Here is a 26,680-nt window from a genome sequence, read left to right as displayed (position 1 = left end):
TTAAAGTGACGTTTTTAAAAACGTCATTTTTTTTCATCACATAAAGTGATGGTGTGTACGCGGCATTATACAACTCAAACCAGAAAGATCTTTATCCACTTCCATACCAGGTACTTACGCAGCTTCCCGCCCAAGCCAATTTTCAGCTTTCAGCACTGTCGCACTTTGAATGGCAATTGCGCGGTCATGCTACACTGTACCCAAACAAAATTGGCGTCCTTTTTTCCCCACAAATAGAGCTTTCTTTTGGTGGTATTTGATCACCTCTGCGGTTTTTTTTTTTTGCGCAACAACTAAAAAAAGGCTGAAAATTTGGAAAAAAAATTACGTTTTTATTTTTTTCTGTTAATTTTTTTGTAAATAAGTTTTCTCTTTCAATTACGGGCACTGATATGGCGGCACTAATGGGCACCGATGAGATGGCACTGATGGACATCGATGAGGTAGTACTGACGGGCACAGATGAGGTGGCACTGATTGGCGGCGCTGGTATGCGACACTGATGGGCACACATAGGCGGCACTGATGGGCACACATAGGCGGCACTGATGGGCACACATAGGCGGCACTGATGGGCACACATAGGCGGCACTGATGGGCACAAATAGGCGGCACTGATGGGCACTCATGGGCGGCACTGGGCACTCATAGGCGGCACAGATGGGCACTCATGGGCGGCACAGATGGGCACTCATGGGTGGCACAGATGGGCACTGCTAGGTGGGCACTGGGCATAGATGGGCACTGTGGGGTGGCACTGATGGACACTGGGGTGGCGCTGATGGACACTGGGGTGGCGCTGATGGACACTGGGGTGGCAGCACTGATTGTTGCCAGTCAGTGCCCATTTGTGGGCACTGACTGGCATCTTTTTTCTTTATGTTTTATTTTTTATTTATTTTTTAGACTTTTTTTTTTTTTTAGCTTTTTTTTTTTTTTTGCCCACCCTGGTGCTCCAGGGTGGGCATCCCTGGTGGTCCAGTGTGGCGATCCGAGGGGGGGCTGCGCTGATAAACAATCAGCGCTAACCCCCCCTGTCAGGAGAGCCGCCGATCGGCTATCCTCTACTCGCGTCTGTCAGACGCGAGTGAGGAAGAGCCATCGGCGGCTCTTCCTGTTTACATCGTGATCAGCCGTGGTTGGACACGGCTGATCACGTGGTAAAGAGTCTCCGCCGGAGGCTCTTTACCGAGATCGGAGATGCAGGGTGTCAGACTGACACCCCGCATCACCGATCGCCGCGATGCGCGCCCCCACGGGCGCGCGCGGCATGAAATCCTGCAGGACGTTCTAGAACGTCCTGTCAGGATTTCATAACCACTTCCCGGACGTAAATCGGCCATAGGCCGGGCGGGAAGTGGTTATAGATGATGAATAACTAGTTTCAGAGGTAAGATTGCAGTGCAAGGGTAGCTATAGTTGTTATGAATTAGGCTAAGCTCAAACATTAGTGGTTAAGGAGCAGGGTCATGTGATATGAAACACATTAAGTGTTATGCCTCGTACACACGACCGGAAAACCGAGGGGAAAACCCGAGAACCTGCTCAGTTGCTTTTCCCTGTGTACACACGGGCGCTTTTCACGACAGGAAAACTGCCATGACAGCTTTGGTCGGGAAAACCGGCCATGTGTATGCTCCACTGCGGTGTTTCCCATAGGAAAACTGCCGAGCAAAAAAACGCAGAGAATCGGAGCTGGAAAAAAAAAAGAACAAGTTCTCATTTTTTTGCTCGCCGTTTTCCTGTCGAGGAAAACTACAATGGAGCATACACACGGCCGGTTTTCCCAACCAAAAGCAAACATGCCAGTTTTCCCGTTGGGAAAATCGGTCGTGTGTACGAGGCAATAGGGTTAGGTTAACCAGTAATGGTGAATTTTAAGGATAAAGTTGTTAGGATTTGGGCGATGTCAGGTCAGTTAAACCAATTTTTGCATACACTTATTTTGCCTGTTTTCAACACTGAACCATCACTGACAATCAAATCAATAGCATTTAAAGTGGTTGTAAAGGCTTTTTTCCTTAATGCACTCTATACATTAAGGTAAAGAACTTTCTCTGTGCAACACCCCTCCTTATCTGAGCCCGATCTCGATCCACTGATGTGCACAAGAGAAGAGGCTCTCTCAGCTATCTCCCTCCTCATTGGTTCAGACACAGATGCCAGAGCCAGTGGTTCCCGCTGCTGTCAATCTCGGCCAGTGAGGAGGCAGTGGGTGTCTTATGGACATAGAGAGCGGACTCGGGAGCGAGCACTCACGAGTGTCCCCTTAGCAAGTGGCTTGCTATGGAGGCACTTGGTATAGGGCAGGAGCTGGCGGGAGACCTGAGAAGAGGAGGAGGATTGGGATGCTCTGTGCAAAACCATTGCACAGAGCATCATGTTTGTTATTATAAAAAATATGCCTTTACAATTACTTTAAGGTACAAGAAAAAGGGGACCGTGGCTGAGGGTTGCAGGAGACCCCTTGTAGGGGGACCCAGCGATGGAATCCGCCCCGGTTCACCAGGAGCCTACTCTCCCTGGCTATAATGGCTTTAATGAACTACCCGCTCCGTTATCTCCTATGTGGGGTCTCCTAGCATGGCCTTAATCCACATCGCTCTCCTGGAAGACTTGTCCAGTTAATAACCAAAGGTCGAACCGAACATATCAGTGCGACCTAACCTTTCTCTAGGTCAGGCAAAACAAGATAGGCACGCTCCCCAGAGATGAGGCAGGGAGGGAGGGAGGGGGGAGGGGGGTAAGGGAGGAACAAGGGAATAGACACTAGGGGACACAGTAGGAAGAAGATATTCTTTGTTGTCTTAAAATAACAGTATAATGTTTTACTGCTGTTCACTTATTTTACTTTGTTACTTACACACTTTGTAATTATGATATTTGTAATTGCCAAATGTTGGATTAAGAAAATCAAATGAAAATAAACGAAGTAAAAAAAAAAAAGGTACAAGAAAAACACTAAAATCAACCCTACTAAGAAAAACATGAATCATACCCAAAGTAGGTAAAGGTAAGCTGTTGTGTGAAGAGGAAGATCAAACTGAAATGACAACTCACCAACAAAGTTATTGAAGCACTGAGGCTTGTTTTGCCAATGGACTCCCAAGAAGTAGACAGGGACTCCAGTAAGCATGATGGCCAAACCAATACCACAGACAATAGGCTCAGACCATAAGCTGAATATGAGCAGGAAGGCCCAGAATAGGAGGTAGATAACTGGGAAAATTAGATTAATCTGTTGAAATAAGAGGATAATTATTGCACACAAATTTATTGAAAAAGAGGACTTTTCTTTTTTTACGCATGTCATATATGCATCATCATACAATTAACATAGATGTTCTTTATGATTTCCAAGACTCTAGTGTTTACCTTAGTTCCTGCCAATTCTTACAACCTTCCCTGCCTAATATCTGCACATCTAGGTTTTTTTCAACCGAAAGAATAAAAGGTGTACTTAATGTGCTTATGCTTTACAAATGAATGCCCCAGGAGAATGGGCCACTTCTAACACTGAAAACATCGAATTCAAAATGCCAGTATATGATGCTTGAACAACACAAAATACCTATATAATTCATTCATCTACCATGTTTGGGACCCTTAAAGTGAACATGTAGCTACCATGCAGGCAAAACAACAGGCTAACATTAATGGGCACCCAACCAGCAGTACATTCATCTTTTATTCACTCCTCCATATGTCTACCAGGCACAGTGAAATGCCTGAAACTTCAAAATACGAGGGAGCATATGACTCACTCATCACTGCACTGGTGCTTGGCACTGGCCGATTGGGCTCTCAGTGCTGTCACATGGAGGCAGGAATGGAATCATTAACCCTGTGTATGCTATGGGTAACTTTCCCTCGCTTTTGATCAGAAAGTGGAACAAAGGAGTGAGAGGTAGGTAAGTACAATATGTGCATACAGAAAGAGCAATAGTCAAACGAGACTGTTACTTTTCCCTGAACTGGTCAATCACAGGTTACCTTTAACATTTATCTTTTTGCCTTTTAGGAATTCCACTTTTATTATGTCCCACTCACCTTAATTGGTCGAGAAATGTCTGGCTGCTTCCATCTTAAGACAATCTGACCAGCCACGGTAACCCCATAAAACAGGTAATTGATGAAACCAACGTAATTAATCAGAGTATACATGTCACTGGTTACCAGCATCAGCAGAGTAGAGAGGCACTGTGGGAGAAAATAAGTATTAGAAAAGGTGCTTATTAAATCTTTGATTTGTACAGCACTGGACACACAAGAAAAGCAGAGGTGTGGAGGCTGACTGGAAGGGCAGATGTTATGCAAACAACAGTAGTGACGAAAAGTCCAAGGAATTACCGTAAAAAGCAGCGCTGGGATTGGAGTGCACCGTTTGATGTGAATCATGGCCAAAACACTTGGAAGATGACCTTCTCTTGCACCCGCAAAAAACAGTCTATGAGAAGAGTAAACTTGCTTGAGTTAATTCAAGTATGAGATTTCAACACGTTTAAACATAGCAATTATACTCATATCATCAAAGTACAATTAAATAAAAGAACAAGCCATAGTTACTTAAAATTAAAAATGTGATATTCCTGTGTCAGCACGAGTTCTTGCATTTTTCTGGTGACCCCTCTGTCTAAAATATGCTTTTCTTCTTTCAGGAATCAGCTTATAATGGAATGGTTTATCACCTCTCTTAATATTATATTGTTGTCTACATCCCGACTTGTGAGAGATTTTCCCTTGTTACCTGTACCTACAACAGCCATTGGAAGGGGTAATCGCTTCAATAGGGACAGCCAAAAAAAAGAAATGGTCTAGTTTCTACTTTAACAAGCCATCAGGAAAGGGTGACTGAGTTATTGTCTATTTGCTGCTGACATCTAAGTGTCATTAATGTTGTTAGGTCTAAATTCACCGTATTCTTGCTTCATTTGCAAGCTGTGAACCTTATATGTTACGTCAATGTGTGAAATTCAGCATTGTAAAGAAAGTCTAGGAAGTTCATAGAATGCCGAAAATGCATGTCAAAGTACGAAACGCCTAATATTTCACACATTGCCTTGGCATTCTATGCTATGCCAAAAGGCAAACCGGCAAAGTAGAAAATACTATCCTTCCACGTTGCAACAAGTAGGTCAATACTGGTCTTTTTCTGTTGTTTTTTTCAGCAAGAAAGTCCCATACTTTATTTTGTATTACAGGTACTTCTTTCATTTTCATATACGGTATTTGTTTTTTCAGTAAAGGCCTTTTCATGACTCTCTTTTCATACTTTACATAAATAGCACTTGTCGTTCTGCATAATGCCTAGGTATTATATACAATGCTTACAATATTTATCATATTAAAATAACAGTCATTTTATGCTTTGCCTAAACACGTCACATATTCTATAGATTGCCTAGGCATTCTATGCAATGGGGGTTATTTACTGTAATTGGAGAGTGAGGAACCTGGTGTAGCTCTGCATAGAAACCAATCAGCTTCCACGTTTTATTGTCAAAGCTTAATTGAACAAGCTGAAGTTGATTGGCTACCATGCACAGCAGCACCAGATTCGGAGTGCTCCAGTTTTAGTAAATCTCCACCAAGACTTTTTTTTTTTTTTACACATTGCCGGTTACATGTATAATAATGAGGAGGAGAATTTAATGAGAATTTCTCCCATGTTTCTTCAGAAAGTGTTCCAAAGTAGAATGGATAAAGTTTGGTTAATGTAGGTAAGTAACTTTATATAGTCACCCCATACAATCCACTTTGGCAAAATGATACTTCTAGATAGTAAGATAAAATGATCAAATATAAATTAAAAAGACATCAGAGATAGGGTTCCATCATCTCAGGCTGTGGGCATTTATATTTTCATGTCCATGAACAGTGGCAGCTGGTGCTCCATTTTTTTGTGTGGGGGGCACGAACCACATGCCACCACCCCCCTGTTCAGTCCGTCAGTCAAACCACGCTCCACCCCGTCGCTCGGGCAATCGGCAAATCACCCATTTTTAATCAAATTAGAGCCTCAAGCTCTAATCATGTGCTTAAAAAAAAAAGCCCCATTGAAATCCATGTGTCCGGTGCCCTGCATGTAAATTAGGGGCCGGGTGCATGGATTAGAGGGGCGCCACCGTCCATGAGTCCACTCTGGTACTTGTAATAGCCCCCCATTTACAGTGTCAAACATCCAGACACTTATAACATCTATGGTCTCTTACCTGGAAGAGGTAAACAGAGATCCATTGACTCCTCCAAATGTGGACAAAGCCACAGATATTGGCATGATCCAGGCCATGACACCTAACAACTTCTCCCCAAATGTCTGAAAAAAATAAAGATACAGGTTAATGGCATCTTTAAAATGTATAAAGATACATATAAGCAAAGTACATTTGTCGTGCGAGAAAGTTGGTTTTAACTAAGGATGTAGTAAGCTGTGTGAGTTTGTGTAAGAATTAATATCAAAACAAGAAATGACCTTCCCATACTTAAAACAGGAGTGATTTATAGATACTCACCACTGCTACTGCATTGGAAGCCAGCAACTCCTGTGGGGACATGGCTGTGACATAGGCAATGTTTGCAAAAACGTATACAAAGGTGACAAGTGGGATAGATATGAAGATGGCACGTGGAAGGTTCCTGTTAAAAGACACAATCATTAACTGAGTTTTGCCACTAGAGGGAGGTATGAATACATATATGGATGGTGAAGCAAGGGTAGTGATAATTTATATAACAGGTATAAATAAAGGATGTGCAATGCATATGCGAGTCCATTCAAAATGAAAGCATGGTTATGATGTGTTATTTTTGTGTCCTTAGTTTTTGTTAAAACATAAACCAAAAATATGTTGTGATTTTTATCAGTCTATATAAATCATCAACAGGGCAGCAACACTCCGACAGTGCAGCCTCCTTCCACAAACCTAAACTGAACCTGTAGACAGTCCAGCAGTTAATCCTCAAAGTTCACAGCAGAATCACTGAAATCATTTTCTATGGCAGCCCAACCTTCTCCCCCTTCCAGCAGTGACTTAGCAGCCTTCCAGGCCTTCCAGCCTAACACAGAGCAGGTGGTGTTGCAGTGGGGAACATGGGGGGAGCAGCTGTTAAAATGAATGTCCTGAGTGGCTTCAGTGCTTCTGCTGTGAACATCCAGGATGAATTACTCCAAAGTGCCTGCACTTACAGATGTGTACAGGTTGTGCAAAAACTCCTTTCTGCTTGTTAAGAACATGTTATAAACGTTTTTCACTAAAACTGATTTTACCTTTGGTAAAATATCAATAACATGTTCCTCCTTTTGACTCCAATGCATTTCGCTGGAAAAATTTTGAGCAAAATTTCTCATCCCTAGAAAGATGGGTGAAACTGAGATTTTTCCTTAGGTAATGTGGTAATGGGGGAAAAGCATTGGAGTCAATTGGAATCAATATTTTTCATCTCACAAGTTCGCTACAAACATGAAATCGTAGCTAATACTAGCAAGCGTGGTAAGAAATGCTAGAGCGATGGGAGTTATAAATGAAGGATAATGAGCACTTCAGTGTGGCAAAACTCTGCAGTCACAAATATTTCCCAGCATGCTGGAAAACCCTGCAACAATTTGAAGAAGAATTCTGATGCAATGTAAAGAATATTTTATAATGAAGAGCTAGCTGATGACATGAATAAATAAAACAAATTAATGCCTGTATGTAATTTCCTATTAGTGTGACAAACGATATTATGGGGCAAATTCACTAAACTATTTAACCCGTGTTCATTATTTTATTACATGATCATTCATTAGATTCCCAAACATGAATATTCCATATGGATCAATATTTAAGGGACTATTGAAAGACTTTATTCCTCACAAATCTTTATTTTATTTGAATCAATTTTTTTTTTAATCTCCCCCCTCATATGGCTTTTTTTTATTTTTCCTAAATCGACATCCCATAGAACTACACAGTTTACCCCAGTCTGCCAGTATTTCGGCTGTGCATATCCAAATGGTAAATTTAGTGTTTTGAACTAAACAGTATACAGTAAAAATACCAAACTATCGTAAAGTGCATTCAGCGGACTCTTCAATTGTTATAAAAAAAAGAAAAAATGCATGACCATGAAAATACCTTATGCATTATTATTTTTTTATTGACTACTATGCAGTCTAGTGCATGACAACACAAAAAATGTTGTGTCGGTGCCTCCGCCTTTCACCTGCATATTTTATAACTTATCGTATAATTTATACTTTTCCAATCCCCCAGATAACACTACTTGCAATAGTAAATGACTGACTAATACTTTGCACATACATGGGGAAAACCAGTGTTTGTGTCAAGCATTTTAATGACAAGTGTAACTGGTATTTGGCCCAACTCACAAGCCTTTAACATCAGTTTAAAGAGGTGGTAAAGGCAGAAGTTTTTTTTTATCTTAATGCATTCAATGCATTAAGATAAAAAGCCTTCTGTGTGCAGCAGCCCCCCTAATACTTACCTCTTTATTCAGCGATGTCCACAAGTATATCAGCCATCCAAGACTCTCCTTTCTGATTGGCTTAGAGACAGCAGCAGCACCAATGGCTCCCGCTTCTGTCAATCAAAGTCAGCTAGCCAATCAGGGGAGAGAGGGTGCAGGGCCGTGTCTGGGCTCCGTGTCTGAATGGACACCGGGAGCTGTGACTCAGCTTGGGTGCCCCCATAGCAAGCTGCTTGATGTGGGGGCACTGAACAGGGGGGAGGGACCAGGAGTACAGAAAAGGGCTTCCGAGAAAAAGAAGGATCCGAGCTGCTCTGTACAAATCCACTGCAACAGAGCAGGTAAGAATAACATGTTTGATATTTTTATAGGAAAAAAAACGAGACTTTACAATCACTTTAAGGCACTCTGTATTATTGGACTCAAATGTAAATAACTGGTTCAATAAGTCAATAAGTTTAGATAACCTGGTTTGTTAGCTTTGTGAACTGAATCAACTGCCAGTTAAAATATACGGAAATCTATCTGGTTACAACTCACCTTAGTTATGCAAAAATGATCAATATATGTAATAAAGTTTGTATTCCACAGCTGTAGCCATTGTTAACATGCAGATACAAAATGATTATATGCTTAAGGGTAGCAGTTGGTAACTACTACAAAAGGCATTGTTTAGACAGTGCAAACATTCATCACTAGTCTCAGATATCAGCTTTCATGAAGTTAGCTATAAAAGGCACAGATCACTCAACAACAGTGGGCAGAGGGAGATCTTTCCAGACTTCCTCATACTGAATGCTACTGAGACTTTATGCACCTTTTATCCCTGACCCACGGACCTTAAGCCTGGTACACACTAAGGCCCGGAATCACATACATTGGTGCATATTCATGCCAGCGTAGCGTATCGAATATACGCTACGCCGACGCAGAGCACAGAGGCAAGCACAGTATTCACAAAGCACTCGCCCCCAGTCGCTCTCAAATCTACGATGGGTTTCCTCAGCGTAAGCCAGCGTAGGTGGAAGTGGGCGTGAACCATGCTAATGAGGCGTGACCCCATGTAAATGAAGGACTGAGCGTCATAAAGTTACGAATAACGTACAGCGCATGCGCCGTCCTGTGGACGCATACCAGTGCGCATGCTCAGAATCACGTCGAAACAACTGCCTAAGATACGTTGAATCCCTGCCTACAACGTGAACGTAACCTACGCCTAGCCCTATTCACGTACTACGTAAACGACGTAAAATACAACGGCTGTGTTCCCTGGTCCATACCTTTGCATGACTTGCGCCTCCTATATGGGGAATAACTTTCCCCCGGACGTAGGACTTACGCAAATCGCGTATATTATGTGCCGGGCGCAAGTACATTCGTGAATCGTCGTATCTCCCACATTTGCATAGTTGAATAGGAAATCAATGGGACTACCACTTGCGGCCAGCGTAAATATGCGCCAACGATACCCTGGCGTATCTAGTTTTGTGGGCACGGCGCACAGATACGATGGCGCATATTTACACTTACGCGGCGTATCTCGAGATACGTCGGCGTAAGTGTTTTGTGAATCCGGGCCTATGAGTTTTTTCCATTCAACCCAGAGAATTGAAAGAAAAAAAACTGTCAGCTCCAGTTGTACTAATGATCCGACGTTAGTACAGCAATTTTCCCCACTGAGCAGTTGTGTTTTGACAGGGGGACAGCCCCTTCCACTGGCAGAACACTCCGATCAGCGCTCTCAGCCATTGGCTGGGAGCGCTGATCAGGAGCAGCTAGTCGGCTGCTGGTTTTCCAGCATGCTCATCCGACATAAGGAGTCCAAACGAACATACACATGGGCCAAATGTTGGCTGGTTATTATTGAAAAAAAAAAACAGTGGTCAGTGAGAGATTGTCCCACACTCCCTCTAAGGCCACGTACACACGACCGGTTCATCCGCTGAAGTGGCCTGATGGTCTGATGTGTGAACACACCATCAGTTCAAAAACCGATCGGGTCAGAACGCGGTGACGTAAAACACACGACGTGCTGAAAAAAACGAAGTTCAATGCTTCCAAGAATGCGTCGACTTGATTCTGAGCATGCGCGGGTTTTGAACCGATGCTTTTGTGTACTAACCATCGGTTTGGCCCGATCGGTCACAGGTCCATTGGTTTGATTTTAAAGCAAGTTTTAAAGTTTTGGTCCGAAGGACAAAAGACCGATGGGCCATACACACGGTCGGTTTGGACCGATGAAACTGAACCTCGGTCCATTCTCATCGGTTTTGACCGGTCGTGTGTACGCGGCCTTACTGAATGATGCTGATATTCAACACACTTTATTTATCTTGAGCCTACTGACATTGGCTATAGAGGGTCAGACCTCTTACCAGCAACAGTGGGCACTAAATATCTTCCCATTTTTCATCATACTGAATGCACTGAGACTCTCTGGACCTGTTTTATCCCTAACCCACAGACATTAGCTATAAATCTTCCTCTACTCCAATATTCCACCTGTGAGACCTATTAACTTTAGGAAGTGCAATCATAAAGAATGAAAGGTTCTTTCTTGTTTCATTTGAGTCAAGGTAATCACACACTGGGGGGGGGGGAAAAAAACAGCATTTTTGCTTGTATATGATTGGATGATAAAATCAGCAGAGCTTCCCCTCATTTCAGATCTTCCCCTCAGATCTAAAGCGACTGCACTTCCAAGTGCACTTGTAGTGCAAAGTGGATTTGCCTTTAGTAAATCAATCCCCCAATGTCAGAAAATCGCTACATACAATAATATCACATTTAAAGGAGCGCTGGGTATTTGCTCTCTTTAATGGCCCGGCTGTTAAAGACGATGCTGGATTCTGTCACATTGCTTGTATTTATCAGGCTGGATATTACCATCATAAGGTTGGCCATATAATTGGCAATTTTGGAAGCTTTCCTTCGGTTTTTAATTGAAAAAAATGGTTACTTGAAATGGAACCGTCCACAGCAATCAGCCATCACCGTTTCAATCATTTCCTGGTTTCACATAAGCAACTGATTGACACTGCAGTGGAAACCTTTTGAACTGCACAGTGCAGATAGACAGACAATTTCCACCCCAATTTAATTTGACTTCACTAAACTGAGAAACAATAGAAAAAGGCTTCCAAAACTGCCAAATGGTAGCCACCGGCTGAACCATAAAAAAAGCAATCCATCAATGGTCAAACTTGGTGACCATTTTTACTATTGAAAGCTGGTGGAAAGTTTTCCATGATATCAAAGTGTATTAACTGAACTGCTAAATGCAGACATCTGATGGTTTGATGAAGGTAAAGTAAAACACACCGCTGCCTAGAGTATGAAAAAGTAAGGAATTGACTAACTATGGTAAATATAAAGTACTAGAAAGTTTTCTATTACAATGGTCCTCAACATTGGGGTCTCCTTTTCATAATAGCCCTTGCACTGTATTTTGCATAAAATAATACATGTTTAATTCCTGCCAAATACTAATTTCTATTATAAAATAAATAGTATCTGAATTAAATTCTGTGTTTTTAAAGGGCCTTAGAGTGGGTTTTTCAATGCACCAACGAAGTAAGAATGTTGTCAGCTAGTATATAGTATATTTGAAGACTTTTTACTGGAGTCTTTGTTTTAATGATGGTATACAGTATGTATTATTATAAGAATTTTATTCCATGTCAGATTTATATAAACCCTGAAAAATATTATGTTGGTAATTTGATAAAACATGTACTACCAGCACGTTTTATTTTCGTTTGGCATATCCATGAAATCATCAGCCACCTGGTATCTGTAAATTATACATACTTGTAGGGATCCACTAGCTCTTCTGTGACGTAGTTCAGAAAGTTCCAACCACCATAAGCAAATGATCCCTGCAGAAATGCTAAGGCAATGAGACCAATATCTGGCTCCTGGAAATTCTCAAAGGCATTCTTAGGCTCCAGCCAGAAATATTCCCCTAGGAGAGAATACGGATTAGAATATGAACCTCTAAACAAAAATAATATATCTTTATATGAAGCTACTCATCCACTTAAATGACTCTGCATAAAGTGCTTGTCTTATGGACCAAAATATCAAAATGTTGCCTTTAAAAGGGTACTTGAGTTGAAAGCAGCATGAGGGCTACATTGCAGACCTCTCATTATAATGCTAGTTGCCTGGTAGTCATATTGACCTTCTGGCTTCAACGTTTTCTAAGTCATTGACCCAAAGCATTTATTCAGGTTTGATTTCAATGTGACTTCACTTGCTTGTTCCGGGTAATTTACTCAAAGAATTGAAGCCAGATAACTAACATTCTCAATAGAAGGTCAGCATTAGAAATGCCCATGTTGCCCCCAATGCAGGTCTCCTTTGAACCAACTAATGTTAAGAAATTCAGCAGTGGCGGCCGGTGCGTGCTATTTTATGGGGGGGCGAGCAAACTAAACCCAAAACACCCCCGTGCGGATAAGAAGATGGACCGCTGCCACAAGAAAACCCCCCTCCCCCGTGGGAGTCGAACGGTGGACCGCCGCAAGCACGCCTATGACACCCCTCTCAGCAGTTAGACAGACGAGAATGCGGCCAACAGAGATTAACCTTAACATAGGAGGCAGGGGAAATGAAGAGCCGGGCCATTCTCCCCTCCGTTCTCCTCTGGGCTGAACAGGAAGTGTGTCCTGTGACACGATTGGGCAGTATGTCCTGAGACACAATTGGGAGTCCTAAGACTCCCTGGCCAATCGGGTCTCAGGAGCTGCTTCCTGATTGGCCAGGAGGAAAATCAGGAAGACAATAGTGAATATTAGTTTGCTATTGACACACATGTGGGTGGGCTTGAGGCGCTTCAGGCTGTAATCATGTGCTTCAAAAAAAAAGCCCCATTGGAATCAATGTGCCCGGGGGACCTGCATGTAGATAAGGGGCTGGGTGCATGGATTAGGGGGATTAGGGGGACAGAGCCCCTGCACCACGTATGTACGTGCCGCCACTGAATTTCAGTGCCATTAGGAATAATTTAAAAGAACAAGCCTTATTGTACACTTAGTATTGACACCCATGTCTGATTCAAAGAATAGTACATTATTTCTTAAAATACCTTTGATTCTAAATCTGCAGGTGCACCAGCCCTGCTTATATTAGCAATATCCCAATCACATGCATCAAATGATGGCAAAATTGGTGCCCAGGGTTATATCTCGATTTTTACATGTGAGTTTAGAACATATTCTTAATAACTAAGTGGCTGCATTAATGGTGTCTATGTAAGATAACATGCTTTCATATGGACCTACAATCATTGTACACATACCTTTGCAGATCTGTACTATTCCCATGATTATGATCAAGCCCAAGGCCAGTAGCTTTCCAGCTGTAAAAATATCTTGAACTCGAGTGGCCCATCGCACACTGGAACAGTTTATCCAGGTAAGCAGCACTAAGAGGGGAAAACAAAACTGTTAGGGCTCATTTACACTTGCTTCGGCTTCAACACACATTAACGGCTAGTTTACACTTGCTTCAAAACAAGGCTTTGGACAGGCTTTGTTCACCCCTACTGAAGAAGTCTACGCCTTGCGCCTTGACAATATGCATATAGGGGACGGAGCCCACGTGCTGACGTCACACCGCAGCTATCCAGTTTGATTTGTATCTACAGTATGCCTGAACAGCTAGCACAGCTTATAGCGCCTTACCTGTGGGGATGCTGATTGTTGCACACTTGGAGAGCATGTCAACCACTTAGAGGAAGTGTATGGAATTGAGGACTTTCGTTTTCAGCTTTACGCCAGACCCTTGTGATATTCCCAGAGGGGAACTGCTTTATTTGACCCACTGGTGAAACAGATGTCAAATTGTGAGGTGAGCAGCCTAATGCACAGGTAGAGGAGAACATGAGCACAGTTTATTTGGACCATCTTACACAAATGGTGGGTTGTTTTCTGTCACCTGTTTTACTCATCCTTTTTCATGGACTGGAATATTTAGTTCATGTCTTCATCGTATTGTTTATGCACATTGTATTTTTAGTAGCACAGCACTCTTTATTTATGCAGGCTTTGTTAGGGCTCATTTACACTTGCTTCAGCTTCAACACACATTAATGGCTAGTTTACACTTGCTTCACAACAAGGCTTCGGACAGGCTTTGCTAAAGCTCTCTGAACGCTAGTCATAGCTCCTGCCACTAAATAAAATGGTAAGCTTACAGTCCTGTTTACACCTTGTTTTTGCTTTGCTTCGGCTTCTCTTAAAAAATGATACCCCATGTAGCTTTAGTGTTGCTTCAAAGCCTCTATAGAAGTCTATGGCAAAGCTCGCTTGAAGCCCCACCAAAGCCTCAACGAAACCCCTTGAAAGGCTCATTGAAGCTACGCCAAAGCCTAATTGAAGCCTGTAAGGACTGTAATCTAACTATTTTATTTAGTGACAGGAGCTTTGAATGGCATTCAAAGAGCCTGAACAAAGTGTGTGCAAAGCCCTGTTTTGAAGCAAGTGTAAACTAGCCCTTACTGTTATGTTTAATGCACACTAATATATAGTTCAAACCATAATTCAGTTAATATATGCTACAACAAGAGGGAGCTGTCTTTCAAAGAACTGGATCATTAAAAGAGTGCTTTAGCCTTTTATTGTTTCTTTTAGATAAACATATGAGCAGGTATAGTGAACCCAAACTCTAGTCTAAACATAGCCTCTGTCCTGTTGCTGTAGCTACTTAGAAATGCTGCACAATAACTACCTATCAGCAACTCCAGGCTCCCTTTGTATTCTGGAAGTCAAACTCAGCCACGGCAACAGAAGTTCATGCGCTGTCAAAGGGCAGGAAATATGTTTCTGCAGTGCCAAAGATTTTGAATGGTCTTCTCCTAAAATAAGTGACCACATGACTCAATGCCACAAACGTGATTGGGTGTCAGATAATGGTGGAAACATGGAACTGCTGGCACATGACCATTTTAGTAGATTAGTAGCTAGGACTGCAAGAGGTGATTAAATAGGGTTAGATTACTATTACTATCTGATTTGGTGAAAATATTCTTACAATTCAGCGTAGTTCACTAAGGCATAACTAATATTATTTTCCACATTAAAACCTAAAAAGAAAATCATATTACAAAGTTATGCTATGCTCATTTGAAACAGCATCCCTTGAGAGTGATGGAGCGCTGGGAAAATGATGTTGGTCAGTTAACAGGTGAACAATGGGAGGCTTTTCAGTCGGTGGTGACATGCTCCCTCAATGTGACACAACAGTTGACGCAATTGTATACACTGTTAAGGGTGTATTATACCCCCCACAGGCTTAACAAAATGGGGTCTGCAAACAAAATCCACATGTTCTAGATGTAGGCGTGACTATGGTGACCTAATTCATCTTTTGTGGAGGTGTCCAAAACTCCACCATTATTGGGCGGGAGTGGTGCAGAAAATAAACTCAATATTCCAAGTGTCTCTTCCAGTTGATCCCAAATTATGCCTAATAGGTACACTGGAGGAATTTGACTGGGCTAATCATACTAGAAAGCCCATAGGAAGAGCCCTGTTTCAGGCACGTAAATTAATTATGCTGCACCGGAATTAAGACTGTAGGTGACATGCTGAGGATGAAGAAATTGATATACCAGCACCGAGCTGCACGCTTAAGTATAAAAAATTGTGGGCTCCCTGGTTGGATGTCCCTGGGCTTGCCACAGTGGATCTGATCTTTGAAAGATTACTTATGCCGCGTACCCACGATCGGGCTTTTGCCCGGCCAAATCACATCGGAATTCCGACGGAATTCCATCGGAAAAATATAGAACATGTTCTATATCTAAAGTCCGATGGAATTCATCGGAATTTCCGATGAAAAAACTCAGATGGGGCTACACATGATTGGAAAATCCGATGGAAAAGGTCCATCAGAAATTCAGATCGCGTGTAGGCGGCATAAGACGTGATGCCGGCTGAGGTTGCATTTTCAATGCCTGCTGGTTCTGTATTTGTTATTCCCTTGTATTTGTGACAGCTCTGGCCAAATGTTAGGTGTTCGAGGTTAATGTCTAAAAGGATAAATGCTTTGTTTTGCTTAAATGGATTGTTTATATCTCTCCTATTTAATGTAGTCATAATGGTTAATCTGTCATATGGTAATAATGTCTGGCAATGTAATGTTGTGCAATTCTTTAATCAAGTTCTTTTTGGATAAAAAAAAAAATATATTATTATTGTGGCAAATAGCACACAAATGATCCCAATATTTGTTAACGTTCTAGAAGCCTTTTTTTTGTGTATACTTTGTATATGAGCAGCTATTTTTTTTAAATTTAGTATTGATATAAGAGAGCAAAACACTTGAATCTGATAATAGAATGGCTGCCAATGACTGCAATCTGTAGTGTTCAGCAAAAATTACTGGCCTGTAAGCCAGGCTGCTTATAATAAATACATATGAATGAGTAGGAATGGTGGCGCTGCCTAAGTATATGCCTGTATCTGTGTGGGCCTATTGTTGGTCCACCCAGAGCAGAGTCAACTGTGGAGTAGCCCAATATTCTCCGTTGGACTAAATGGATAATACGCTGATAATAGTTCCAAGACTACACAGTAACTAAAGAGCAACCACTCTGAGGCTGTCAGTTACACTTAGAGTGCTCTATGGGTAAGTCCTGACGTTAGACGCCTACATTGCTGCATCAGTCAGCTTTACAGCAGGTTATAAATACATAATTCATTTATTTTTATCAACCAATAAATACCACTATTTTTGTTATACCACGTGGTCTCATACTTTATCACACCATTGGAGCTCTTGGATTTTTGTTTTGAGGAAACAAGGAAGCAGAACCTTGGGAATATCGGGAGCCTATCATCTCTTTTTGGAGGAAGGACAGGAGCGGAGTAACGGACACAGGACCCCACATTATATGCACGCCACCCCAAGAGGGGACTTCTATCTGGTGAGTGGGGAATCCTGAGGGGAGCACCGGGATCACGGCGCAGTGTGTCGTAGGAGCACCCCTTTACCACATCTATACTCTGCTATCGGACTCCAATTGCACTACCAGGATTTCTGTATTTCTATGCTTAATGATTTATGGACATGTATGGACTATATATGTGACACCTATAGGCTGCTATACACCATCAATTTTTTCCCCTACATTCTAGGGTCACGGACAATATTGAGCATAATTGCCCGACCTGATCACAGGTTGGATTGATGACACTGGGATTTGTACAATTTTCACACATCTTGCTGATACTTAATGTGATGTACATATTATTGTTGGTTTTTGGCATATATCCACTTACAACCTGACACATCTTCCAGCGATATATATACATGATATCCGTCCCATATTTATGTTCCCCATGCAAGCACACGCTTACATTTAGGAACTCCATACCTGGTATTGTTATTACATAGAGACAGCACCTCTTGTTCAAACTCAGGTGTTCCCTGGCACTTAAGGCATCTCACTGTCTAGTAACTTACCACCTTAACACCTCTGTAGGCGTCTAACGTCAGGACTTACCCATAGAGCACTCTAAGTGTAACTGACAGCCTCAGAGTGGTTGCTCTTTAGTTACTGTGTAGTCTTGGAACTATTATCAGCGTATTATCCATTTAGTCCAACGGAGAATATTGGGCTACTCCACAGTTGACTCTGCTCTGGGTGGACCAACAATAGGCCCACACAGATACAGGCATATACTTAGGCAGCGCCACCATTCCTACTCATTCATACCTATTTATCCTGTCCCCGAGGGGATAGTCATTTTAGGAAGGCAGCAGCCTCAGACCTTTGATATCCTAGCGCAGGTTTCTTTATATCTTTTATAATAAATACAGTATGCCTTATTTACTGAGCACTGCAGTTTTCCAATGAACAATACAAAGTCGTTTTATCAGAAAGATGCAAACAGGTTGTCCGTATTCACATGCAGTGCTTTCTGTACTGTCACTGATGTACAAAGAGAATGTCTGTCTTTGGAGATTCCCAAGTATGTACTGATTAGTCCAAAAGAAGTATGATTGAACACAGCTTTAATCTTAGGCTGGGTTACCACCAATGCGAATTGGATGCGCATCCAATTCGCAATAGCAGGACATTTTAAGCGGAGCCGGTTATGAAGCCGGTTCACATATCTCTATAGCAGGGGTCCGGTGCATCTTTTGGTCCATTTCAGGTCCGAATTCAGCCCCAAATTCGGGCTGAAATCGTACCTGAAAACGATGAACCAGGACGCACCGGACCCCTGCTGTGAGACGGATGCAGTGATGGTGTGAACCCAGCCTAAATAGCTTTATTCATCTGTGTTTTATGATAACCCAATTATAATACCCAATACATAGCTACACATGAACTATTCCTGCTTAGATTATACATCCTTAATGCTTTCTAATCAGCTGCAAAGAGGTGGCACCTCTCCATCTCACATAATCAGCTATGGCATCTTTCCAATGCCCAAGTCGATACAGCACAGAAATACCATGTATGACGCAAGGGGAATTTTATGGAAAATCAACACGCTCACTTCCTAAATATCAAGTCTGTACAGGACACAGGAAAGACAAGACAGGAGGCACCCACTGGTAGTATGAAATTCTTCCCTCGTGCCTACACCCAGTAGTTTGTCCCTGACATGTAAGATAATGGTGTCTGCCCAAAGACCCAATGCAGATAACCAGTACAGCCTGAACTGGAATAGAACAGTCTGCGATAACATGTATGATGGGTGTGTGGAAAACACTATGTAGAGGTTCATGATAAACAGGGCAGAGGGAGGCAACTGCACAACCCATCCCCCAATAAGCACACACAGCGTTGCTGGATACAGGAAACATTCTGTTATTTATTGGCCAAACACCCACAGCTCCTATACAGCTTAATCACACACTGCTTTTTCTTGTGATGTACGCGCAACATATTCCGATTTTGAATACACTTCTTCAAACATATAGCTACATCAATCCAATGCAAAGGCAAATTGACTTTTTGCGTGTGTTAGAATGGTATGTGGCTCTTAAAGCTCTATTCTGTGCTAATAAGACATGTTCAAATTACGCACCTGCCACCTCATATCGGGGCTTGCATGCTCCAACCCTCCCCAATCAGCCAGCACTGACAGCGCTTAATCTGATCATACACAAGTAGAATTTCATCCAAACATTTTCATTTTTGGAACGTTCATTTGATTTTCTTTTTTTTATGGTTTTCAAAGATATTTATTCATACAGAGTCCACAAAGGGCAAGAGAGGGAGAAGAAAACAGTGATTGTATCCAACATTGATGTGGGGAATTCAAATTAGGCATGCGAATATGCAATAAGGCAGGGGTATTGAATTAAAATTCATGGAGGTCCGATAAGTAAAATTTTCTTCCAGCCGAGGTCCGCATCGCAGTTTCGTGCAATTACCCCAATTCTTTACATTGCAGCCCAAGGGTGCAGGCACGACACACCATTCGTTTGAATGGGCTGCTGCGCCTGTGTTTCTGCTGGGAAAAGGTCCTGGCATCTTTTTAAAAAGGCAGCCACAAGGAAACTGCATGATGCGTTTGTACCATGCAATTTCCATGTGCAGAAAATTGCACTTTGCATTTTAGTGCATTTAGGAGTCAATGGTACCCCTTTACGTTTTCTGTGCAGCACCTCATTTTGTGCGCAGCTGGTTGTCCGCTTCACATCTTCCCCACCACAGCCCTGTCCCCCTTCACATATCCCCCCACACAGTATTACCCCCTTTACATATCACCCCACACAGTATTACCCCCCTTCACATATCCCCCCACACAGTATTGCCCCATCACATATCCCCCCCACACAGTATATTACCCCATCACATATCCCCCACACAGTATTGCCCCATTACATATCACCCCACACAGTATTACCCCATCACATATCTCCCAACACAGTATTGCCCCATCACATATCCCCCACACAGTATTGCTCCATTACATATCCCCCCACACAGTTTTGCCCCCTTTACATGACCCCATCACATATCCCCCACACAGTATTACCACATTACACATCCCCCCACACAGTATTACCACATTACATATCCCCCCACACAGTTTTGCCCCCTTTACATGACCCCATCACATATCCCCCACACAGTATTACCACATTACACATCCCCCCACACAGTATTACCACATTACATATCCCCCCACACAGTTTTGCCCCCTTTACATGACCCCCATCACATATCCCCCACACATTATTGCCCCATAACATATCCCCCACACATTATTGCCCCCTTTACATGACCCCATCACAGATCCCCCCACACAGTATTGCCCCATCTAATATCCCCAAACACAGTATTGCCCCATCACATATCCCCCCACACAGTATTGCCCCATCACAGATCCCCCCACACAGTATTGCCCCATCACAGATCCCCCCACACAGTATTGCCCCATTACATATCCCCCCACACAGTATTGCCCCATTACATATCCCCCACACAGTATTGCCCCATCACATATCCCCCCACACAGTATTGCCCCATTACATATCCCCCCACACAGTATTGCCCCATTACATATCCCCCACACAGTATTGCCCCCTTTACATGACCTCATCACATATCCCACCACACAGTATTGCCCCATCACATATCCCCCACACAGTATTGCCCCCTTTACATGACCCCATCACATATCTCACCACACAGTATTGCCCCATCACATATCCCCCCCCCACAGTATTTCCCCTTTACATGACCCCCATCACAGATCCCCCCCCATACAGTATTGCCCCTTTACATGACCCCCATCACAGATCCCCCCCCATACAGTATTGCCCCTTTACATGACCCCCATCACAGATCCCCCCCCCATACAGTATTGCCCCATCACATATTCCCCCCCTCCACACACAATATTGCCCCATCACATAATTCCCCCCACACAGTACTGCCCCCTTTACATGATGCCCCCTTTACATGACCCCCCCTTCACACACACAGCACTGCCCCCGCTCCCCATCCTTATCATTTTCATACATTTTCCTCCCTTCCTCCCTTCCCTCTCCACTCCTACCTTTCACAGAGCGCGGGGCGGGAGGCGGGACAGTCGTGGACTGAAGGCGCGGGAGCTGTCGGGTTGACTTTTCGGCGAACTGGTGATTGGCTGCTAGGACCGCCTCCTAGCAGCCAATCACCTCCCATCTAACACGACAGGCAGCTACCTCTCTGGTCCCGCCTCCCGCTGTTCGCTCCTCTGCTAATAATAGCGGAGGAGGCTGGGGAGTGGGGACCAAAGCGGCGACTAAATGGCGCGATCGCCGCGGTCCGGAAAGAGCAGCAGCTCGGGCCGGACGCGGACCGCGGGCCGCCATTTAGTGATGCCTGCAATAAGGTATCACAAGGAGGAAGTGTTCAATGATCAAGATGGTACCTTAGGCAAGCAACAGGCTATATACAGGCATACCCCACTTTTAAGTACACAATGGGGTTTATTTACTATAGCTGGAGCGTGCAAAATCATGCTCACTTCTGCATAGAAACCAATGAGCTTCCAGGTTTTATTACCAGGCTTAATTGAGCAAGCTGGGGTTAGAAGCTCATTGGTTTCTATGCAGACATGAGCCTGATTTTGCACTCTCCAGTGATAGTAAATAAACCCCGTTATGTACTTAAAAGTTTGGTATGCCTGTATCTTGTCCAAGGTCAGTACATGAGAACGTTAGGCCTGGTTCACACTAGTGCAACTTCTGATGCAACTTGAGTCACACAGAATTGCATGACAAGGGAGACTGTCTACTGGCTTTCCAGCATGCACAACGTTCGATATACACATCGGCCGAATATCGGCCATTTTCTTTTTTAACCAACAAATGTCTTCAGAGGTTTGGCCCGTGTGTACCCAGCTTTAGAGCAGTAAAGACCAGACTTTCTAATAGTTACTGGGATCAAATTACCGGGGGCAAAAACCCAACAATTGTTTTCAATCACAGTGGCAAGAAAATTCATAGGAGGAAAATGTGTACCAACAAAATTCTATCCGTAAATGTGAATCATACCTATTGTAATGTGCTTAGGCACAAAATAACCCATTTTAATACATCTAGGATTACATTGAAGTAGCAGATTTTGAAAAAAAAATTAAGGGCTTTTAAATGAAATTAGTGGATTTAATGATGACAGGGTTGAATCCATGACAAAATGATTTTTCTGATTTTTTCATTCGAACAAAATACTACCAGTGTATATTATAGCCAGCTTTACACTATTGCTCCTCGCTCCTGCCCTCAAATAAACCAGTGTGTTTATGAACAGTGCTGAAGGCTACCAGACCATGCTTGGGTATCCAGCTGCTCTCTAAGTCTACAGGCAGTGTATAACTGAGAGACATTTGGACAGAGGAAAGTTTTCCCACATTCTTAGTATTAAAGTAGGTCAACCCTTTAAAATGTAGTCCACCTGAGGATTATTATAAGAAGTAGATTAGTCTTACAATTACATTTTTTATTGCTTATGTTTACCATGTGACTCAACAAAGCTGCATTTATTATACTAATGCATGATTTCCTTCCTTCCTTTCATATATGATGAGATCCTTTTTAACAGAAGCTCTGTTCAGTGATGTTGAATTGATTACTATAGCATGGTGGCTCAGTGTTTAGCCCTTTAGCCTTACATACCTCAGATAAATAATCCACTTGGGGCATTATCTGTAGATCTCAGTGAGACTGGTATACAGGTCACAGTCAAAGTTTATAAATAGCAAACACTTTTTTTTATTTTTGATAATTTGGGAGGGGTTAAAACATGTGCCAGGTTTTTTCATTTTTTTTTTTTTGCTATCTGTGTACCATTGGGGAAATTTCCCTTGACATATTGTCCCAGAGATGCAACAGAAAATTGGAGGCGATCTCCCAAAACAAGGTGAATTCCTCTTAGACGGTTGTCTCCAGATAGGTGTCTATATTGGAATTTTGCATTGGGTGATGGGAGGGAATCAAAGTACTCTGAGAGAAACCCATGCAATCACAAGTAGAACATCCTCTATATAGATAAGGTTTTACTGAGATTTTAGCACAGGACCCTACTGATGGCAATCATGATTGACAGCCACTAAACCACAGTACTGCCTACTTTTTCATGCATTGAATGCACTTTAGATTATAGGACTGAAAAGAAAAAAACAACAAGCCCATGCTGGCCCTTTTCCAAAGTTACACTGTCATTAATATGTATAAACGTGCATGAAGTCTGATGCCCATCATCTAAACTACACTTTGCTGAAACCAATATTTAAAGCATTAGTGTAACAAAACAAGAAATTATGGAAAAAGACACAATGCACCAATTAATGATATTAAGAGTAGAGCTCCAGATGTGTTAGGTGCAATTAGAATCCTTTTATGTCCCTTTATCTACCTTTAATTCATGTAATGAGCAGAGCTCCCAAAACCATCTTTAGCTTGATAGGAAGCCAAAGTGTCCAATAAAGGTTTCATGGAGGGGTGGCAAGCACACAACCTTTTAAGGCTGGGTTCACACTTGTCCGACAAACGGTCCTACATTGGGAGCCTCATGTAGCATGACGTGTGAAAATCAATGTTTCCCTATGAGAGCTGTCTTAACTGGTCATACACAAGTCGGTCCGACTTTGAAAATGCTCCCTGTACTACTTTTGGTCCTAAATTGATCCTACTTCAACCCATTAAATATCATTGAAGTCGGACCAAAGTAGTATCCTGTTCATGAAAGTAGGATGGATGTAGGACCAAAGTAGGATAAATGTAGGACCAATGTAGCAGAGCAAAGTAGGATGAAAGTAGTGTAGTAGTGTGAACCCAGCCTCAAAGCAAGGTAACAATGGGTTTTTAAGCTGCTGGCTAGATGCTGGTTTTCCAGTATGCACGTTCAACACATCTTATGACTGGCTTCTATAGAACAGAGAGCTGTACACACAAGGCCCAAAAACAGTTGGTTTGGCAGGAACCAGCCTGTGTGTACAGCTCTCAGTACTAGAGAAGCCGGTCATAAGACACGTTGAACGTCCATATTGGAAAACCAGCATCTGACAAGCACTGGGAGCCAATGGCTCTGAGTTCTGATTAGTGTGTTCTGGCAGGGAACACAAAGGCACAATGGCCAAGAGATTGCCATACTAACATTCCTTGTGTTAGTACAGTAATCTCCTAGTTTTTTTTGTTCGGCCTTCTGGCAACAAGCCTGACCAACTGTTCTTTACTACCGTATTTATCGGCGTATACCGCGCACTATTTTGCCCTGAAAATCAGGGCAAAATCGTGGGTGCGCGATATACGCCGATACCCGCTTTCCCGCCACGAGTTTGAATACTGCGCCCGCATATAGCGAGCGCAGTACACTCGTGAATCTTCGGCCAGTCTCGGCGCCTCTCGTACTGACGTCCTGAGCGTACAGAACGTCAGTGCGAGAGGCGCCCGAGCCTGCCCGAAGATTCACGAGTGTACTGCGCTCGCTATATGCGGGCGCAGTATTCAAAGTCGTGGCGGGAAACGAGCGGGAGGACGCCGCAGAAGGACGCCGGACCCGCCGAAGATGGACACCGGACCCGCCGAAGATGGACACCGTACCCGCCGAAGATGGACACCAGACCCGCCGAAGATGGACGCCCGACCCGCCGAAGAGGACACCCGAAGCCGCAGAAGGATGCCGGACCCGACGAGGCCGCAGATGGACGCCGTGCAAGACACCAAAACTGTAAGTACAAAAAAACAAAAAATCTTTTTTTCCCACAGGATTGGGGGCCACTTTGGGGGTGCGCGGTATACGCCAGAGCGCGTTATACCGCGATAAATACGGTAATTGCATGTAAAGCAGGATAAGTTCTACTTTCTCACCAACCACAAAAATATATGACAGGGAGTAGACACTGCATAGTAGGAGCTTACACTCAGGCCTCGTACACACGACCGAGTTTCTCGGCAAAAACCAGCAAGAAACTTGCTGGGAGATATTTTTTTGCCAAGGAAACCGGTCGTGTGTACATTTTCGTCAAGGAAACTGTCGAGAAACTCGACGAGCCAAAAAGAGAGCAAGTTCTCTATTTCCTCGACGGGAATGGAGAAACTTGCCTTGTCGAGTTCCTCGACAGCCTAACAAGGAACTTGACGAGGAAAACGATGTGTTTCGCCCGTCGAGTTCCTCGGTCGTGTGTACGAGGCTTCAGGCAGCAAATTTATTTAAAGAGCCTTGCCATTACTCCTGGCTAACATAGCACAACCTATAACACTAAAACTTTTACCTGTTATCCAAATGGATAACATTTGTGAAACTGTGTCTACTGTACATGCACTTTATAAAGGCTAGCACACATTTGACATTCATGCTCAGTGCCTTGTATGGATAAATAAATAAACTGTGACATATTCATGCATACCTAGAGCACCCAAACTTACTTGTTTATCTCATGGAAAAAATTTAACCATTCCAAAAATATCCAACATGGCCGCTGACTAGTTTTACTATGACTGATTGGCTGAGGGCTGAAATCAGTTTCATCTGAAGAGCATGGTATCAAAACAACATCTGTTTTACGGTAGTAACAAAAGCTTCACGTATGTGATTTCTTCTGATTAGTCATAATGCTGCCTTGTAATATATTGATATACAACTTTTTTTCTTAGTATGTGACAAACAAATAGATCTTGCTACAGGCTGCACTATGTCACCGACTCATTCGGTGCAGGTATGTCCCTTCCTTACACCAATACTGGGAAATCATGTTCGTATATAATGTCATGTGGATCAGAGTGTTCTGCCAGGCCAGACAGCTTGTTTTCAAGCTCAGGAAGAAATTGGAAGACAGAGGGGAGGGGATATAAGTTAACTAGCTAGAGAGAAATACTAGAAATAGTAGGAGGGAGAGGAAAGCAGAAAACTGAGTACTCACTTGTAAATAACAAAGTATAGCAAGAGAGAGAGAGAGAAATAAAGAAAGGTCAGAGGGGATCTTTTCACTGTTTGCTGCAGATGCATTTTAGCAGACACACGTGAAAACAAGGACATAAATTAAATAAGAGTGACACCTACTCTTGTCATCCAGGACAATGTTTTTTTATTGTTAACACACATACTAATATCTGTATTTTCTGGTGGAAATTATCTTAAACCTCCAAATACTTATACATTTTAAGAAAGCAGAGGCCCTATCAAATTAAATGATGGTAGTTGCAATTTTTTAATGTTGCACGATACTTCCCCAAGTGTTCAAATTTCTATTTT

At 42.8% G+C, this 26,680-nt stretch overlaps 1 protein-coding gene across 1 annotated transcript in view; it reads right to left on the bottom strand.

Annotated features, from left to right (window-relative positions):
- Positions 1-26,680, bottom strand: part of SLC7A8 (solute carrier family 7 member 8) — a 77,534-nt gene that overhangs the window by 6,267 nt on the left and 44,587 nt on the right. The window contains exons 5-11 of the mRNA XM_040354533.1: positions 13,772-13,897; positions 12,280-12,433; positions 6,513-6,636; positions 6,213-6,316; positions 4,351-4,447; positions 4,051-4,200; positions 3,061-3,238 (exon numbers count right to left, since the gene is read on the bottom strand). Coding sequence (XP_040210467.1) covers positions 3,061-3,238; positions 4,051-4,200; positions 4,351-4,447; positions 6,213-6,316; positions 6,513-6,636; positions 12,280-12,433; positions 13,772-13,897 — 933 coding nt within the window. The remainder of the gene's footprint in view (positions 1-3,060; positions 3,239-4,050; positions 4,201-4,350; positions 4,448-6,212; positions 6,317-6,512; positions 6,637-12,279; positions 12,434-13,771; positions 13,898-26,680) is intronic.

This window comes from Rana temporaria, chromosome 1, assembly GCF_905171775.1.
Source record: "Rana temporaria chromosome 1, aRanTem1.1, whole genome shotgun sequence".
NCBI classification, from domain to species: Eukaryota; Metazoa; Chordata; class Amphibia; order Anura; family Ranidae; genus Rana; species Rana temporaria.
This window is presented reverse-complemented; position numbering and strand designations above follow the sequence as displayed.